The 19,166-nt window shown below is 40.3% G+C and overlaps 1 protein-coding gene and 1 long non-coding RNA gene across 4 annotated transcripts in view; one reads left to right on the top strand and one right to left on the bottom strand.

The window, feature by feature from the left end:
* The window catches only part of SYNPO2 (synaptopodin 2), a 77,590-nt gene that overhangs the window by 26,123 nt on the left and 32,301 nt on the right, over positions 1–19,166 (bottom strand). For 2 of the 3 annotated variants that reach the window (XM_015624031.3, XM_015624033.3), the window contains exon 2: positions 273–424. In XM_015624031.3, coding sequence (XP_015479517.1) covers positions 273–424 — 152 coding nt within the window. The other variant, XM_015624032.3, reaches the window with a different exon arrangement.
* LOC117244242 overlaps positions 15,616–19,166 on the top strand; it is a 35,839-nt gene continuing 32,288 nt past the window's right edge. Inside the window, exon 1 of the long non-coding RNA XR_004496943.1 lies at positions 15,616–15,754. This is a non-coding gene — a long non-coding RNA (uncharacterized LOC117244242). The remainder of the gene's footprint in view (positions 15,755–19,166) is intronic.

Below are 19,166 nucleotides of genomic sequence, written 5' to 3'. Positions count from 1 at the left end.
TGCTTATATGGTAGTGGACACCTTGCAAGTATTAATACTTACATTTGGAGACTGTACTATTAATTCTGTGCCTGACTGCTGCTGTTCAAATTATATACAGTAACTCCTTCAGCTCAAATTCTCTGTCTTCCTTTTCCATCCAAGCAGAGTTACAGACATTAACAGGACTATCAGAACCTCTTAGTTTAAGTCTGTAAAACGAGTATGTTCAAAGCCAGCATTTTCCAGGTGATTCACTGAATTGCACCAAAGCATCCTGAGCATTCCTGTACCTCTTGATAAGCATCTGCAGGACATCAGTCAGGCTTTCCATCAGAACAATGACTTCAGCATAGGTTAGGTCTCCACAGGGCTTGCCATTGATAGACACCACCTCATCCCCCTCACACAGTCCAGCCTTGGCTGCTTTGCTTTTGCTGCGAACCTACAACGAGTCAAAAACAAATTCCAAAAGGCACAATTAGTAATGTTCATTTGAAAAGAGCAGCAACCATGTCCTCAGCATGCTTCTTGTCTGTGCAAAAGGATCGATAATATTGATCATAAATAAATTTGCGGTAACACAAATGAATAACTTGTCTCGGTTGAGGTTAATACTACTCTGGCCAGTAATAATACAAAACTTTCTGCTTTACTGAACTTTGGAGCTAGGTGTCAAACATACTAGATGAATTCTTTTAAAACTGGGAGACATGAAAATTTGGGACAGGGAACAATCAATTGATCACAGTTCAGCAGAACTGCAAAAACCCCTCATTAATTTCTCTGAAAATGAAGACCACTAGGGCTGAAATCTGCACTGAGATTGTAAAAGAAGAGTGTGTAAATTCAGGCCTCTCTGGGCAGAGTATCAATATCTACATGCTGGTCACTTGTTCCTTAGATGCCCAGCTGTAGTTTTGGTCTCCAAACTATAGACATCTGCATCCCTGGAGATCCTAAATCAATGCTTAGTCATGTGAGTGCCCTGATTTATTAAAGCACACTTGTTATGGTCTAAACTTCCCTGTTAGGTTCTCATTCAAGAATCCTGTGCAGTTCAGTTTTTTGCCCCTTTTTCACTCCTTCAAACTTCAAACTTCAAAAAGTTTCACTCCTTTTTCCTCTGGCAGTGTGTTACAACTTATCACAGTCTTTGCATAACAAAACCCAGACAGCTCTAACACCACTCAAGGTATGCCTACAGTTGATGGCTACTTTTGAAGTACATATTTGGCATAGAGTGTGTTATATTAACCAGGATTCTTGCACATATCTGTTTTAGAATGACATATACACATAAAAGGGCGGGCCTTGAGTTCTTTGATCTCAATCTTCTACCTGTTGGTGTGAGTACTTTAGCCTTATACCATATCCAGTTGCTGATTCAGTATGTTACCCTTGTTAATTCTCACAGAGTTTTCTTGAAATTTTTTTTTAAAGAAGTAGCATTTCCACCACACTCACAGTAGCAGAGTCAGTCCCTTCTGACTCTAGGGAAGCTACTTCTGATATACTCTGGATCTGAGGGTAGAACTGCCCCACAGACTCATGGAATTGTCCCAGATTTTCAAATATGCCACTGGGCTGGTGCCAAAGATGCATTTCAGAAGGGAAGTTCCTTGGAGTCAGGATGATGTGGGTCACAACAGTAAGACTGTACATTTTTCTGTGGCAGAACCACCATATCTATCTCTGCTGTTTCAATTTACACATTCCCACATGTCACATTATGGCTCTTGGAGCAGTGAAGGTACAGAAGCCTGGTGCATACAGAAGGCAGTTTCTACCTTGCAGAGTTAACATTTACAAATATGGAGTGGTATGCTGCTCTGTTTATCTCCCCTTGGACAAGAGCATAAACATCCTTGTGCCTTGGGAAGAAATGACACTTTAAGCAGTGTTTAGAAGGTTTTGCTTCATATAAGAGCTAACATTTGGGTTGAGGTTTAGTTACTATCCTTTTTTTAAGTAGGAGGGTATGCTATTAAAATTTTACAAGACATTCTTGGCCTGAATGTAAATATTTAATGTAGATACCATGAAGAATTTTGAGTGACCCTTGTTCAGAAAATCTATGAACATCCATTATAGAAACCTGTGAACTCTGAAATAGCATAATGTGATACCTAGATTGTGAGAAGAAAACCTGTTTCTCTTTATTTAGTGTTTGAGGGACTACTTGGTAGCATTAAAAAGGAAAAAAAAAACCAAACAGACAAGGGGATTGATTTTCCTTTCAAAGTGCTTAAAAGGTTTTCTCAGTCCATTTTTCTGCCTTGTGAATTGTTGAGAGATCACAGTTCTGAGATATTTGAAACTTCATGCAGTAAAACACTCCCAAATTTGAACAATGTTTATATAAAGTCAGTATTAACCATTTATTTTTTTTTCTTGGTGTTTCTATTGGGGTAATAAAAGGGAAGAAAGAGCACCCAGAAGAAAATAGGCAAGGGCAGATTGTGTGGTAAATGATAGCAGGTTGCTTCTAAGATAGAATATCCTACCATCATTCATGTTATTTCAGCATAACACCTACTTACTCAACAATATGTAGACTGCTTTGCCAGGCAAGCTGTAATTGTTTCTGGCTTTGTTTAATTCTTTTCACTGGAAACCCACAAAAATGAATAAATAATTTACTCGTGTAAACTGAAACTTTTCAGATTTCTGGGAAAATGAATATAAATAAATAAATAATAGTGATCCACCCAGAACAACAACAACAACAACAAAATTCCAAGAAGATTTGTGGAAAGAAAGATCTCCCTGGTAAAATATGTGTTCGGTGGACAGTTTTCTCTCAAAGTTTTGGCAGAAAGCCTTTGAGTACCCCACTGGGAAACAAAAGCTGCTTTTGTTAACAGAAATGCAACTTGGTCACACAAAGGACAGTAAGAAACCTTTATCCAGTTCTTGGGAACTTAAAGCAAGGCATATTTGGTAGTAAAGCAGGAGAGATGCTTACAAAACCAGTGGTTGCTCTTGCCTCCTAGTGCAGCCCTGGATTTCTCAGGTGCTTTTTTCTCCTATGCACTGGTGTTGAAGTTTTCCTTTGGAAGAAAAAGTGCATTTTCACATCATTTTTTTTTGAATGGCATCTGACCACAAGAAAAATAAGTTTGGATCTAAGTTTTCCCATGCCTGCAGTACCAATATAACACAGCAAAATGGGGCTGGTGCTGAACCTGCCAAGATACCAGCTGTTACTGGGCACCTTGAAGAGCTTTGCCCCATTTTCAGCTGGTGCTGTCTCTATTGCTTTCCTGCACCCCCTCAGTTAAGACTCTTTATTATTCAATGTACGTGAAGTGTGTAGTTTCTTTTTATTCCCAGATTTCTCCTTTATTCAGAATTTCCTGCTACCAGGAGTGCCCTTGGTTGATTGAAATGTCAGGTGCTGGGCAATTCCTCATATCCACACAAATATTAAACTTAGGAGAAAACTATTCCATGCTATGTGAAGAACTTAACCTGGGTGTTATCTGAGCACCCCAGGGGACCCAGGACCCTCTGGCACCAGTTCAAAGGCAGCAGGAACTGGGGGCTCTCCAGAGGCTGCTCAGGAGGGTCTGTGAAGACTTCAGGGGGAAACTGTGAGCAAGCAAGGTCTGGGTGCTGTGCTGGCCTGGTGAAGGATCACCTCCCCAAGACACAGGCATATGGGGAAAGTGCAGGACAGGAACTTTGGTGGTGGCTCTGGGATGCTGCTGGTACTGGAGTAGCCATGGATGCCCACAGCATATGGAGTTCCAGCCAGATTCTTAACCAGTAAAAAGAGAATAAATGGATGGATACACAGTGGTTGTGCTCTTGTGAGTGTGGAGAAAAGGGGTATTTTTAGGGAAAGCAATGGGAGGGCCAAGCCCTCATTCTGTATATGTTGTAGTGCTTTGAATTTAAACAAATCAAGTCTCCTTCTGCCAACTGGAGACTCCTTCCCATGCAACTGGATCTCCTTTGATTTACTCTGAAAGCACTCCAGTTACAACCCAGAAATGTTACATGCTTTGAAACAAGGCATGGTAAATCAGGAATAACAGAGAAATCTCCTTCAAAAAATGCTGCCCTGAATGAAGCTAAAAAGCTGGAGTAGATGCACCTGTTACTTGTTGTGGCTGCAAGTGGATGCACAGACAGCAACTGGGGCTCAGCTGACCAGCTGATGATTTTGGGTGCATGTCTGAGCCCTATAATAAGCAGATCAGACTTGAGGTATTTTGAACCTGGTAACAAGGTCAACAAGTTGTAGTTTAAAGTGAGACAAATGGACTTGAGGACACTCTTTAGACCAGGTTCTTTTATGGCACAATGAAGAATTAATAGGATGTTTCATCATCTCGGTTTTACCAGTGATTTTTGCTAAGGATGATGTGCATCTTAATTTTATCCTGGAACTGAGTTTATTCTGGAGCTAGGAGCACAAACTTTTATCTGGGATATGTCTAAGTGCTGTACATCAGGTATAGCCTGACTGAGCAACCAATCTGAGGAAATGAGCAATATGACCATAAGCATAGTCCATTTAGCCTAAAATTATATCTAATAAATTAAGACTTATGTAGTTTAAAAATATACATATATTTACACAGCAAAAATCTGAATTTAAAGCAAGATTTCAAAAACCATGATTTATTTTCAGAACTATTTTCACTTTTTCAGTTTGCCAGCAGCTTTTAAAGAGCAGAACAGGAAATTTTGTCGCTGGATGTAGTGGAAGTATCCTTCCCTGCCATTTAAGGCCCCTTGTTCATACAGACAGAGAAGTTTCTTTCATTGAGGGGTCACCTCTGGAAGAGCCTATTGCATTGAATATCCTGTCTGATCTCTGAAATCTCATTTGAGCTGCTGTTGCCCCTCAAGGTTTGAAGCTGGTTCCTGTGGACCTTATCTACACGTGTGTCCTCAGTGGTAGGTTTGGGTCTTTGGTGGCTGGCCTTGTGTTCTGCTGGGATGAAATATATTGCCCAAAATAGCAAGGCTTACTGGGCAAGGGACTTCTGTAGATCACTTGTCTATCCTCATTATTGTTTACTACTTTAGTTATGTCGGCTGCAAACTTTACCAGCAGTGGCTGTGTTTTCTTTTAAACACAGTTGGTTGAACATCAGTTACAAAGGATGTGTCCTTTGACTACTGTCATGCCCTTCCTGAAAAATGATTCCCAAGATTAATGTTACCTCCTCAGACCCAACAATTAGCCAGCTTTTAAAGCAGTAATTTTTTTTATTACAGTAGCAACCTTTGATGTCTTGTTGCTATCAGTAATGAAGAAATGTATTTAAGAAATTTCTATTAAATAGCCTTTTAAAAGTAATCATTAACCTAAATCTTGGGATTAGTACCCTTACTCTGTAGAACTATTAACTAATAGAGTGGCATTGCTTAAACGTGCCTTGTGTTGAGGTTTTTTGAATTTTTCTGTTGTATTGGCAGAGATAAGAAATGGTAAAGAAGCAGAAAAAAGAGAAAAAAACAGAAGAACCAGAAAACCAGAAAGTTGTATTCTGCTTGCTGACAAAGTGACAGACAGTGCTACATGAGAAAGCACACAAAGTGGAACTCAGCTTTGCCACTTAACTATGTACAAATTAGTACTACATCAATTAAAAGTCTGCCTGTTAATTGCTGCAATAAATTTGTCTGGCTAACATGTTTTTCTTAAATATATTTAAGGCCAGCATAAATAAGTTAATGTACTCACTACTTAGTTTAATTTTATCAGACATTAGCTCATACTTTCCAGAAGTTATTTTTTTCTCATTAATTGATTAGCTAAGTGTTAGTCATGAAGTTCAGGATCTGGGATCAAAGATCAGTGTTTCCTGCAAATAGTATTTAAAAAAAAATCCCAAAACCCACCAAAAAACCGCAGTTCATCTCTTCTATTATAAACCTTCAGCAAAAGCAGTGGCTGGTAAATTATTCAAATGCATTTAAAATTTATCTGTCACTCTAATAAAATAAACAGTGCTTTGCTCTGAGCAGGAAACAGAAGCACTTGGAGGTGCAATTGTTAGTGTGTTAGTAGTTTGACTTGTATGAAGTTAGGGAATTAATAATGAAGTTAGAAATCAAATTAATTTAGCCACAGTTTATAAATAAGGCTCTAGGGCCTTGTTTGGCAATGGTTATACATGCAGGAGTCCTTTAGACAGAAAAGTAGCCTTCAGTTAGTGAGAGCTTTTTGGGGATTGGCTATGAAGGACTGTACAGTAAGTTAAGCCTACCTCCTGATGTGCTCGGGTTTTTTAGGGATCTCCGTAGATCCTTTAAATAGCTCAGAGACTCCAGGCTGGTAAACACTGCTATTGCTAAATCAGAGGGGGTGATGAAGGGACAAGCTTACATCCCCTTGTTTACTCCATGGTTTCTGGGGAGGGGGGGAGTTTAAATCAGGTTTACAACAAGAATATCTAAACGTATTTCTACCTTAACACTTTCTTCCCCATCCCCAAGCACTGCCATCACAAGTTACAGCGTGGGCTCTATAAATAATGAGCCTTAAGGGAAAAAAAAAAAGTCCATAAGTGAGGAAAACTGGAAGACCTTTGTGTTCTTAATCTTCTCTTTTAATATGTATATAAAGAGAAAGTAGTTGTCAGTAGACAGATAGCAATGAGCAGAGAGGAAGGAGTCATCAGGTCTTCAGGAAGGGAATTTGAGCCACTTGTAGATTTAACTGAGTAATGGTAGGGTAGTTGAGGAGTTCCTTGAGAGGTTTTAAAAGTCATATAGTTAGGAAATATTCTGGCCTACAGCTCTTGTCTGGGCTTTGCATCCACATAAATTCATTAGAAATACCAGGTTCTGTCTAAGCTGAAGGTATTTTTGGCAGGACAGGGCTCAAGCTTACGGATTGCATTATGAGCAAGATGGGAGAAATGCTATTGAGGTAACAGTGTCATTGACTGGAGCTGGAGTGGGATCACTTACCTGGGTGTATGTATTCTGTACACAGACCCCATGATGGCTGCATGCATTTTATAAAGGGCCTCTTTAGAGCTGGCATACCAAATTTTATTCTGCTTTCATTAGCCATGCCTGTACTTGAGCTTGAGTCTGCTGCATGATGTGGCTCCAGCTATTTGCATCTGTGCTGCCTGGAGGTGACTTTGCGTCAAGCTGATTCCAGTTCTCATCCTCTCTGGACTAAATTTCTCTACCAGATAAGCTACTTTCTTTCAGAATCAGTCAGGGTAAAAGTCAAAATGTAAAAACTTCAGACAGGGCAAATTGACTGGGATTTGTGAGATCCAGCCCTTCCCTAGCTCCTCTGAATGTACGGGAATACAATGAGGAGCCTTCCCCCAGAGCTAAAGCTCAGGTGCTGTGACTTTAGCTACTCTAAATATAGATAATATGAATAGAGATACCATGAGTATAAAATACTTTTCTATATTTTACCTTGAAGTCTCTGTGTCCCCTGCTTTGGGGATGGTATGAAGGATTTACACAGTGAGACCAGTGAGACAATGCAAATACCTGTTAATTAACTGTGTTAAACAAAGATGCTTCTAAGTTATCTCCCAAATGGAAAGTTTTGAATAATGAAGTAACTTTGGCTTGTAAGGTAAGCACAGAACATTTTCTCTCACCAAATTCTTCCCAGCAGCAGGATGATATTGGGAATTGGGTTCAGTTCAGCCCACCCTTTTCTCCTTCTGGTCTTAAGGGAAACCTACAGACATCCACTTTTATGTCTGTTTGTAAAGGTAATTCTCTTTCTAAATGGGTTATGAGACAAAATAACATTAAAGACATCAAAGGAGGAAATAGTTACTATGTTCAGATATAGTTTTATTACTAAGTGTTCATAAAGTCTGTCCAGAAGGGGAGGTAGGATATCACTCTTGGAATGCACAGGAGTGCTGCCTTTGATTATCACTCAGATCATCACTGGAAAAATTGAACACTGCTGTAAATATTATAGTAGCTCATGGCACAATAGGAGATCTGGGAAGCCAAGCCACATAAAACAAAGGTACTTTTTAACTTTCAAATCCATTGATACCATTGCAAAGGTTCTGGCTTTACTTAACAACTCACAGCTAAAGTAGGTCTTTCATCATGGTTTGCTCATGTAAAAGCTCACGGGACATTCTTGCAGAGGGGAGATGGTACCAGGATTAACTCTGTCTTCAGTTCTTCTGCTGCACTCTACATGTAAAATCACACTTCTTGATTGTGGATCAGTTCAGTGATTGTTGTCTCCTCCTTCCCACAGTGTCAGAAGTACTCACATAAAGGTTCAGTTCTCTGCAGTGTGTATTTGACAAATGCAGTTTGGTAAAACTTCTTGCACATTCTGTCGTGGGAGGGTTACAGAACCTGTTTGGCCATTTATATATTGACAGAGCACTTGTGCCATTTGGACCCAGAGAGCAGACTGATCTCAGTGAAAAGAAAAGCCTGCTCAAATTCCCAAAAGCCTTGCCTAATGTACTGGCAGATCATCTTACTGGTGGTTGCCTTTTTCTGGCAGAAGTCCAAAGTTAGCAGCTGAAGAAGGGATGAGATAATGACCTCTGAAATATTGATCTGGTATGCTGGCGACGCAGCAGATTTCCCAACAGCGAGCTTGGGTGTACAGCACTTAAAGTCTGCTATTCATTTTGTACAACAGATCCAGTGCATAGCCTTTCTTGGGGTGTCCTTCTGCATACTTGTAGTCAAAACTAAAACATCATGCTGATTTACCTTTTTACAGTGAATTTTTGCCACAGGGGAACAAGTGTCAAGGAGAGGAATGATGCCATTGCATCTCAGTGGGGTAGCTGTGCATTGTCTGCTCAATTTCCATTCCCCTTTTCTTCTTCCACAGCTTGAGCAGTGGCTGGCTGTATGCTTCCTGCCTTATTTTTAAGTCCTAACCAGCTTTGATCTCTCCACTGTAGCTATGTTTTCATTTCTTCCCACTGCTCCCCATGTAGAGAGATAATTGAATTGTCAGTGCTTCTTTGGGATTGAGAAAGTAATGCACCTTTACTGAGTGCTTTGGTATAGAGTCAAAAGTCTTTAACTGCAGTACACCTTAGATCCCGGAGATCAGAATTTCTATAATGATAAGGTTAAGGGAAATAAATAGAGATTTAAAATGTCTTTATTATCTGCCACTGAACAGTTGGAGGCAACAAGTGCTACTACAGACAGTTCTTGTGATAAGTATATCCACTGCCTAATCTGGGGCTGAGCTCTTGTCACTGATGAATAGAGAGGAACTGCAATATGCATGCAGTATTTGTACAGTCCCAAGACCAAGCACTGGCTGTTTCCACTAGAAAAAGGGGCACATTTCTTATATCAAAATTACAGTCAAAGCACAGGTAAATGAAAGGTAAAAAGCAAAGCCTGACACCTGACACCTTACTTACCTGCTGGTGGTGCTAAAAGAACGATGGTATATAATAAATGCACACTGTCAAAAAGAGAACATTTCTAGCCTGGACTTGTGGCTGCTGGGAGAAAACAACACAGGTATGTGGCAATTTACTGAACCCTTCAGTTTCTTTAGAAAAAGGAAAAAAAACCCAACGAAACAAAAAAATTAGTTTGCTGGAGGTCTTTGTACTTTCCCCAGTTTAGTCCAAAGCATGTTTGTGTCATTTGATGCTTTGACTTGTGACCTGCCTTTCAGATTAAGCAATGCTTGGCGGGGGGCACAAGGGGCATGAGGGTTTTTTGGGGTGGTAGGAGTAGGGGGATGACTGGCTTCTTAGTGCCACACAGCCTATAAATCCATCCTGGCGGCAGGCAAATGAGCCACTCAGTTTACTGGTGTGCGCTTCGTCAAATCCACTCATTCCTAGCTTCATATCCTGTATCAATTACTCTGTTCTGTGTGGCTCCCCTGTCTCATTTTCACTCCATTGGTCACCTGCCCAAATTCTCTCCATACAGGGGGACGGGGAACAGGCAGAGAAGGAAAGACAGGAGGGTTCTCATTACAAATCTGGATTTGAGACAACGCATTTAATCCTTAAAGCAAAACTACTCCAGTGACAGTTAAAATGTTCGGTCTCCCCAGTCTATTGCCCGAAATGGTATTGTTTATTACAATCCCTTAACATTATGTCATGAGCTTGCAAATACATGAGCATGGCATATGATCCTCCTCCCAAAAGGAATAGCAAAGGCAGCAAGAAGGAACAAATGCCGTCTTACAGGTTTCTGTTTCAGCGAGGGCTGTAGCTATCACTGTCAATGATGTCAAGGTTATCCTGAAATGTGTGCCCAGTGATGTATTTCTTGCTACTTGCCTCATTGCTGAGGCAGCAATTCAGTCAACACCAGCAGGATCATGCAGAGGTAACTGGAAGCTTTGCCTCAGTCCCTGTGGAGAAAGCAGTGGCCCCGTGTTTATTGTGGGAGCTTTCTGTGTGTACAAAGCTCAGCACAACTGGGCCAGATCTCAGATTACGGGGTAGGGGGGCTTTGGTGGCTTATTAGCACAAATGAGAGACATTGTTCAAAGAAACCAAATAACATGAGCATCTGGTAAAGGCAGCATCTAGATAATATACATCAAACAGTTCTTGTGTTATGCACAAGCAAAGTGCCCAATGCCAAATAATCTTCACAAGAAAGCAGTCTTCCAAGTCTTTTGAGAAGTATGAATGAAACAGTCGCCCAAATTCAGTTGAGAGCTCCATGCAGGGGCTTTGTTCCAGCTCCCAGTGCTTGTAGTCATCTTTACCAGACTGTTCAACTAAGTAAACTCAGCATTATTCTAAAGAAAATGGTCCCCTGTAAAAGCTGCTAGATTTATTTACCAGGGTTTCACATGAAACTCCATCATGTTGCCCTCTCTTGAACTGTGTCTATTCCTTTCACTTTTCAAAATAAGTCAGCTAGGTTCAAGCTTCCCTTCTTCCCATGAAAGTTCTTACTGACAAATTTCAAAACTGCCTGTTTCACTGAATTTTCACTCTACCTTGACATTTCTCTAATGGCTCCATTTTTCATATCTTAGAGAGGTAGTGTACAAGTTTATATTGACTAGTAGCTTTAGCCATGAAATAGAGTTTCAGACAAGTTTCCCAAGACTCACTATTCAAACAGTCAAAGAAAGCATGCAGAATCAATTATCAATCTTTTTAAATTTCCTTAAAATCCCTTATGTTCACGGTGTAATGTTTTGAAACAACCTCTTAAAACTGAGGCAGTCTCAGGCCAACCCGCCTTGGTGTTTAGGAGGAAAAGCTCTGCCAAAGCTGGTGAATGTTCTGTGAGCGCCAACACGTAGGTTCATGTGAAGGCCTTCCAGTGTTGCCTGGCTGCTGTCCTGGACAGCTCCTGTTTTGTGACTCATCAGGAAATCTGGATGTTTATCAGCCTCACCTCTCCCTGGTGACTCAAATAAAGCTGGCCAGGAATGGAGCAATGGTGGCTCTGAGGGTGGATGTTCATCAAGGATATCCAAGCCTGCCAGGGGAGGCCAGTGACCTACTGCTCCTCTCAGAAGAGGAGATGAGGTTTCTGTGCTTGTGCTGGAAATTCTAATGATGGGGAAAATGGAGGCTGGAGACTCCTGAGAGATGTTTTCAAAACCCTCAGGGAATTAAGAGACAAAAATATTCCCTCTGTGGGCTTTCTCACCCACCTGGGCAACAACAATGGGCAAGTTTTTTAACCTTTGCTTTTAAACAAAAAATTAAAGCCCATAATCTGCCACAGAGATTTCCTTACCTGGGTCTCAGTTTTTAAAGAATATATCCAGAATTTGCCTAGTTTTAATTTTATGAGTTTCATCAAGCTCTAAAATGGCCATAGACATATTGATGCAAACCATCACAAGATATCATTTTTCTTTTTCAGTGGCTTAATCTGAAGTGGCTTTAATCAAAGACAATTATAAACAGGAATAAGCATCTCTATTGAAAAGATCCCCTTAATCCTTTCTTGCAAAGGCAACCCTTGAACACATGTGACCATTGTGCTGGTTTCATTAAATTGACATAGAGATCAATATTCATAAACTGCTTTTCAGCTCCTGAATAAAATCCTGTATAAGTCACCTGTGGGACCAACCAGAATAAAAATAAAGTATCTTACAAGTAGAGCATGAGATTTGCCCTGGTACTGAAGGCTGAAAGAAGAATGAATCTCTCACAGGGTAAGCTAGAGTCATATTCCCATCTCCTCATTCAGATTTTAAGATTAGTAGTCACATTTCATAATTTGGAAATATCAGCACTTTCAAATTCATGTTAAATATGCTGCCAGGGGAATGTTACAGTGCTGGAAGAAGAACTATTTTGGCATGGCAAGTGGATAGTAGTAGTCAAAACACTGAGGAAATGATGTTTTACTCCAACAGAAGTTGTGGAAGCTGAGCCAGAGTTCTGGCTCCCATGTCCAACTGTGGCTGTTGTCCTTGCACATTTGTGTCTGAGGCCAGTCTGACACAGAGGTGCTGAGCTCTGTTTAATGCTCCTGGACTTAGTGCTCCCAGGAATTAGACCTCCTATCCTTACAGTCTCCAATTCCAACATGCTGGCAGAGTTGGCTTGTTTAGTCCCTGACTTTACTAAGAGCAAGTTGTCAGCATCTTCAAAGGCTGGATGGAGAGGATTTGTATTCCCCGTGCCCTTTCCTTTCTGTATATTCCCAAGAGGAATGTCTGCCTGACCAATGGAAAAAACTGCTACCCTGATGTGTGAGATTTCTGTTTGTTTGCTTTTGTCTGTCCTGTTGTCCTCAGTGCAAGTGTTGAGCTTAACTCAGGATTTCGTGCCCAGTCAGGCAGTCTGGGAAAAGCTGGCAGTTGTGTCTGGGACTGGGGCGGGGAAAGAAAGAGTGTTATTTTTGCAGAGCTGTAAATCCAGCACCTTTTGCCAGTTCTGCATTTTTATTTTTTTATTTTTTTATTTTATTGCTTGTTTCTAAGAAGGTATTGCTGCAACAGCACCAGCTGCAAACAAAATCTTGTTTGCTCAAAGTTCATGACAGGACAGGTCGTGCATTTTGGACATTTGTGAGACACTTGTAAAGGAAATACAGAGCATGCTTTCCAAAAGCTTCAGCTTGAAATGCAAGTTTCCTTGCTGCCTTGGGCTTCAATGTCAAACAGATTTCTATTTTTAGAGAGAGATTCAACTCAAAGAGCTATATAAGGCTGTGTGGGGAGACCATTACTTTTTTATTATAGGTGAGAGTATTTGTTACTCAGCTGGGGAGAAAAATTCCATATAAAAGTAGAAAACACCAAGATACTCTCACTTGGTTGTCTTTTGTGGGTGAGAAGGAACCGAGATGAAAACTAAAGACTCAATATTTGTTTTTCAATGTTCTAACTTCTCTCAACTTCTTGAAACAAGTGCTTTAGCCATTAAAAATGTCAGACAAGCTCTTGATCTGAAGTGATGATGTAAGAGGGAAGAAACAAGTTCCAAGCAGAGTTTGATGCCAAAAGACAACTTGCTATGCTAATATGTGACAACACAAGGGAAAACCCCACAAATAACGATCATTTCCTTCACAGGGAAACTAAGTAAAGCTTGGTTCAGCCTTTACAGGTACAGATTTATTAGTTATCCTGAGTACAAAATGTACCTAGACTGAATGGGTGCTGCAGCAAAGCCATCAGAGGCAGTGGTCAGGTGGACTCAGCATAGAAGTCACACTTAATGGCAGGAAAATGGAAGAGGATCTGAAGTTGTGCCTTTGCTGGGGAGCCTTCTTCTGAAGCCTGTTTTTTGGTCACATAGAATCATCCATGAAACACCTAACTACATTACCCTTAATCACTGGGTTTGTATTAATAGATAGGAAGAAGTTCGGTGCAGAATTGAATGAACTTGTGCTCTGAATTAATGTTCTCAATGTGACTTCTCCCACAGTTTGGAGAGGAACTGTTGGGCTTCTGGTCTGGTTGGACTTTCCAAGGCAGCCCCGGTGACACTGGTTTTAGCAGCTGTTGCCAATGTTAGCACAGCACCTGGAGCCAACTTGGTTTGGCTTGAGTAAGGACTAAATGAGGTAACAGAACTAAATTAAGGACACTGGGTCCACTTCTTCTGCAGTTCAACACAGCTGCTGTGATGAATTCTGAATTAGGGATGGGACTGAAATGGTTCTGGTCTTAACTTGCCCAGGGTTTCTACTGTTTTTATATTATCTGGCTAGCTGTGACATAACCTCTTTGGCTTCAGGGGAATAAAACAGGTAACAGCAACACTGAATGAGGGGTGAAAGAGACACAGCAGCTGGAAGTAATGTGTGCATTCCAGTAAAATATGGAAAGACAGTGGTCTTGGGCTGTACGGGGCAGACTGGTTGGTGGTGAAGCTGGACATGGGCAGCGATGGCTGAACAGGTCGAACATGGGAAATTCTTTCATCCACCCAGAGCACTGAGCCGGGGAGAGCGGGAGAAATACCATCTCTACTTTGACATTTGTTCCTCAAAAGAAATAAAATTACTGGCATTCAGAAACACGCGACACACCCATCCTGGTTTTTTATTAGCAGCAGTCTTTGCAGAGTTTCTGGTGAAATCAGCTTTAGTGACCGACAGCGAGCACAGAGCAGGGGCGGATCAATCGGCGGGCCCAGCCTCTCTCAGGGGCTTCGGGGCCGCTCCTGAGGGAAGGAGCGAGCGGCGGGATGGGCATGGGGATGGGCATGAGGATGGCGATGGGGATGGGGATCGGGTCGGGCCTCGCTTCCCGCGCTTGGCGCGGTCTCGCACTGCCCCCTAGCGGCCCGTGCTGAGGGCCCTCAGAGCCTTCGCGGGAATGGCCAGGCGTTGTTCCCGAAAAACCCCAGGATTGCGGCCCTAACTCTGCTGTACCGCTCTGCTAAAGGCCTTCTGCATCCTCCTGGAGGGGTCCACACAAAGCAGCCCGTCGCAGGAGTGGGAAGTGCCTTTTTCCTCTTCCCCCCGAGGTGCCTCTGCCCCTCCCCTGAGGCTCCTCTTCCATCAGCCCTCAGGAAATCTCTCCATGGCGTTCCCCTCGTCCTTCCAAGGGTGTCCAAAGACGCCTTCCTCGCTCCATCCCCTTGACAGCTGTCTCCAGGCAGGAATCCCGGGCTGTCTTTCCACAATTCCTGGACAGTTTTCTTCCGGGATTGAACAAATCCCCACACTGTTTCCCGAACAAGCAACTGGCAGAAAGTTTAGTAGTTAATTCTGATTTTCGCTTGCTATGCATTCAGATGGCCATGGACTTTTTCCTTCTCGCTTTTAATAATAAATGCAGCATTTTTCTGATATTGACAAGCCATTTCTTGAAATGTTGCGCATCTGGTCAGTCATCTCTCTTACCTAATGTATTCCCAATTAACCTCTTCAGTGTGATTTCCACTGAAATTTTCATGTTCCACTTGTAACATACTTTTCTGCCCTTGAATTTGTGTTGATTTTGTTAGCTGCTGTCCATAGCGAAATCAGAACTGATAATTGCTAAATAACTAAAAGCTTCCGTTTGATCAACACTACCTTTTTAGTAATGACATAAATGTATTGCATAGTGTTTCCATTTGTAAAAACATAAATACAAATACATTATTACATTGTACAAATGCATATTCCAAGGTGACAATAAAGGACTATAAGCTCCAAGGCACTTTTTGGACCTGAGAAAAAGAAATGTTAACTGAGGCAAGATCTCTTTTTTTTTTTGATTACAGCAAGGTATATAACCCTGCATCACCTGAGGTTTTCCCACTACATTGGCTGGATATGATGAAGAAAAAGCTTCAAAGTCATGAAAACTAGGGAGACACAGCATCACACCTGAATTTTTATCATAATTGGTTGGTCATCTGAAATGGTTAGTGATATATATTTGATCATTTAAATTGGTTTATATTTATATTTCATTTGCAAACTCTTTTTTTATATTAACTTCAAAGTTTTGGTGCCAGTATAAACTCAATCTGCAATTTTTCCTTAAGCTTTGTTCCAGTGTCTGTCTCTCATGCCCCTCCAGGTAAGCACACTTCTGTTTCCTGGGCTCAGTAGTCTCCAGTTTTGTCAGACAGTAACATGTTCTGCAGGTTAAAAAGTCTCTAAAGTATATAGTGAGCCCAAGCACTTCTTTAACAAAAGCAGCAGCATCTTCTTACTGAAATGCTGCTGTAGGTGACAAATAGGATTAAGCAACACCCTTGTGCTGTAAACAAACACCATCAGTCTGTAAGTCGTGGTTGTACAATGATTTCCTCCTCTTATTAGCTGAAGGTTAATTCAGCAGCACAAAATGCACAATGTTACAAAAACCAGCTGCACTGTGCATGTGTTAGTACAAGCCTGAATTTAGTTAAGGATAAAAATTTATTTGAAAAGCCACCAATTTCCAAATTATTTGTAAACATCTTACAACTCCTGGAGTCCTTTTGTGTAGCTCTTTTGAAACATATTTGCTGTGATACTTGTTCTGAGCATCCAAGAAAGAAGTAAACAAACTAGGTAAAGGAAATGAGATTGAGGGGAAATGTTAAATAGTTATTTTTCTGTTGGGTACTTTTGAGTATTGTCTGATTGTATGTGACCATAAGTGCTTCTCATTGGAACTCAATATTTAAACATCACATAAAAAGAACACCAGGCAAATGTGGGATGGTTTATTTGTCTTTTACCCCACTATCCTTGATTTCTTGTGATACAGAAAGAAAATATGATTAAAAAAATCATGAAATTATTTTAAAGCACATAAAAACATAACTGACACTATTAAAACCATAATTTGATGAATTTAACTGCTATCTCTAGCTTTATAAAGTTCTGGATTTATGTGAACGTTGATCACCATCAGAAGGCCCAAATCTCTCTTTGAACAGTCCAGATTATGTATTAAAAGCAGAGTAGTGGAATTTGATCTGTTTTGATAATTACTGATTTTTTTTTGCTCCTGTTGCTTAGGTGCACACACACATACTGTGCCCTTTGTACAATGCAATAAAATGTAGCTTTGATTTAATGAGATAATAACAAAGACCTTCTCTGTAATTGAGTGTTATTTTAGTGGAAAGCTTTGCTACCAGTGCAAAGTTTAATTCTGCTTGTCAGGTGAAACTGATATTTTCTGATGACAAGTGTCCCGAGTCAGCTGGTGTTACAGCTGAAGTTGATCTGCTCCCTGACTGCTCAGGGCTTGTCTCAAACAGCAGAGGGCAGTAAATCCCCGTGCCAGGAAAATGAAAAATGTCTGATCATAGAAAAATTATTCTTCCCTTTCCATACAATCCCACTTCCTACTCATTCCCTATCAGAAATGGCGACTGTAGGACATACCCGAAGTAAATTACAATAAATTACATGTATAGGTATCATGCACAATTCAACAAACTGAGATGATTTTGTAAGTAACTGTAACTTGACAGAGTACTGTTTGCTACACTGCCTAAATTGTTGTCTTGATACATTTTAAAAAGGAGCAGAGAAACAAGGACGAGGAAAAAAGAAAAGGAGGTAAGGCCAAAATTAAGACTCAGGGAAATGAGTACTATAAACACAAAAACTATTAGCTACAGCTACGGTGGTGGGTGGCTTTTTTGTAATTTTCCATGTCTGAATATTTTTGTCTGAAGTGAAATATGAATACTCAGATCTGTTCATTTAGGCTGAGGATGTTAAAAAAATCCCACAAACCACCAAAACCCAATCAATCAAAAAACCCAGAAAGCTTGGGACTTTCCCTCAATAAAACTCTGTGCTCCTCAAAGCTATTGACTTTAAAACTTAGTTTTGCAAAGAGGAGTAATTTGATGTAAAATATTTGAGCATCTTTATTGAAAGACATAAGTTCTGATGGAATTAAGCACATTCCTATTGCAGATTAAAAGTATTGCAAATTCTCCAGCACCATTTTCACATTGTTTAATCTATTTTTACAATCTCTTCATATTAACAATAAGAATCACAAGTTTGATCTGAGATAGGGCATTTTATCCTTTTTTTTTTTGTCCTCACTAAGACCATTCTGATACAGCATTTCTTGTGCTTCTCTTTCACGTGTTATCTGATGTGAGAATGTGAGGATTTTCACCAAATCTCTCTAGGCAGGAAAGTATCCCCATGGGATTGAAAATTGGCTGTTATCATTAATGACAGATCTGCTGTGAGTTTCTGTATTTTCTTACACAAAGCATACCACACTTTATTGCCAGAAGATTCTATCTTTGATTAGAAAACTACTAATGTTCTCAGAGACATCAGGGAAGGAATTTCCTTTAAAGCCTTTGAAGGCATATATCATTATTGTCTGACTTTGCAGGGTTAGATCCTTTGGAAAATGGTACTTTTTTTAAAAAAAAAAAAGTAACAATTTACATCCAAACAGTGATATATAGCTATGTAAAGGATGCCTTTTTATTTCTTCTTTTCATTAATCCCTCAGAAGCAAGAGTATACACATATAACTGACTAATGAGAGCCCACAAGGTGTGATTGTTGGCATTGTAAAAGAGCTACATTCAAAATGATCTGGCAAGACAAAAAGGTGGATTTTTATTATTTGTTAGAGCAACACAAACTGTTTCACTTGGAAAATGGAATTTATAAATCAAGAAGTGTCTTGCACACACCAAATCAGCTACAAAGGTTCTGGGGAGTGCTTAGTGTGGTTCTAAACCGAAGAAGGGAAGCCTGGGGCAGGAAGTAGGTGATGGGATTTTATGTTTTCTGTTGGGTTTTTTCCTTAGGAAAGGAGGGAAACGTGATCCTGGGCCATACTAATAGGATAGCTCAATCTGCAGAACATGGGAGGTAATTATTCATCTTTACTTGGTGCTGTGAGTACCCTGTCGAGTTCAGAAAGATGTGGGCAAACTGGAAAGGGTCCAAAGTAGATCAGTAACTATGCTCAAAGAGTTAGAAAGCATGACCTATGAGGAAGCTGGGGAGGAATTTACTGTATTCAGTCTTTTTCTTTTGGAAAAAAAAACCCACAAAAACAAGTATAGAGGGAGGACTTAACCTCTTCACAGCAGGAAACTATTATAAAGAAGGCAAGAAAATTTTTGGTTCTTGTTTGTAGGCTTGAAACAGAAGGAAATCAACTTCGCAGTGAAGTAAATTTAAGCTTATATATTCAGTATTTTTGAGAACAGTGAAAGATTTTGCTAAGTTAGGAGTCCCAGAAATGCCTTCACTGAAGGATTTTAGAAGAGTTTAAGCAAATTTCTGTCAGGAATTGCCTATGCTTATTTAATTCTCTGGGCAAGAAGCTGGATTCAGTGGCT

Source organism: Parus major, chromosome 4, assembly GCF_001522545.3.
Source record: "Parus major isolate Abel chromosome 4, Parus_major1.1, whole genome shotgun sequence".
NCBI lineage: Eukaryota > Metazoa > Chordata > Aves > Passeriformes > Paridae > Parus > Parus major.
Note: the sequence above shows the minus strand (reverse complement) of the source record. Positions and strands in the feature narration are given on the sequence as shown.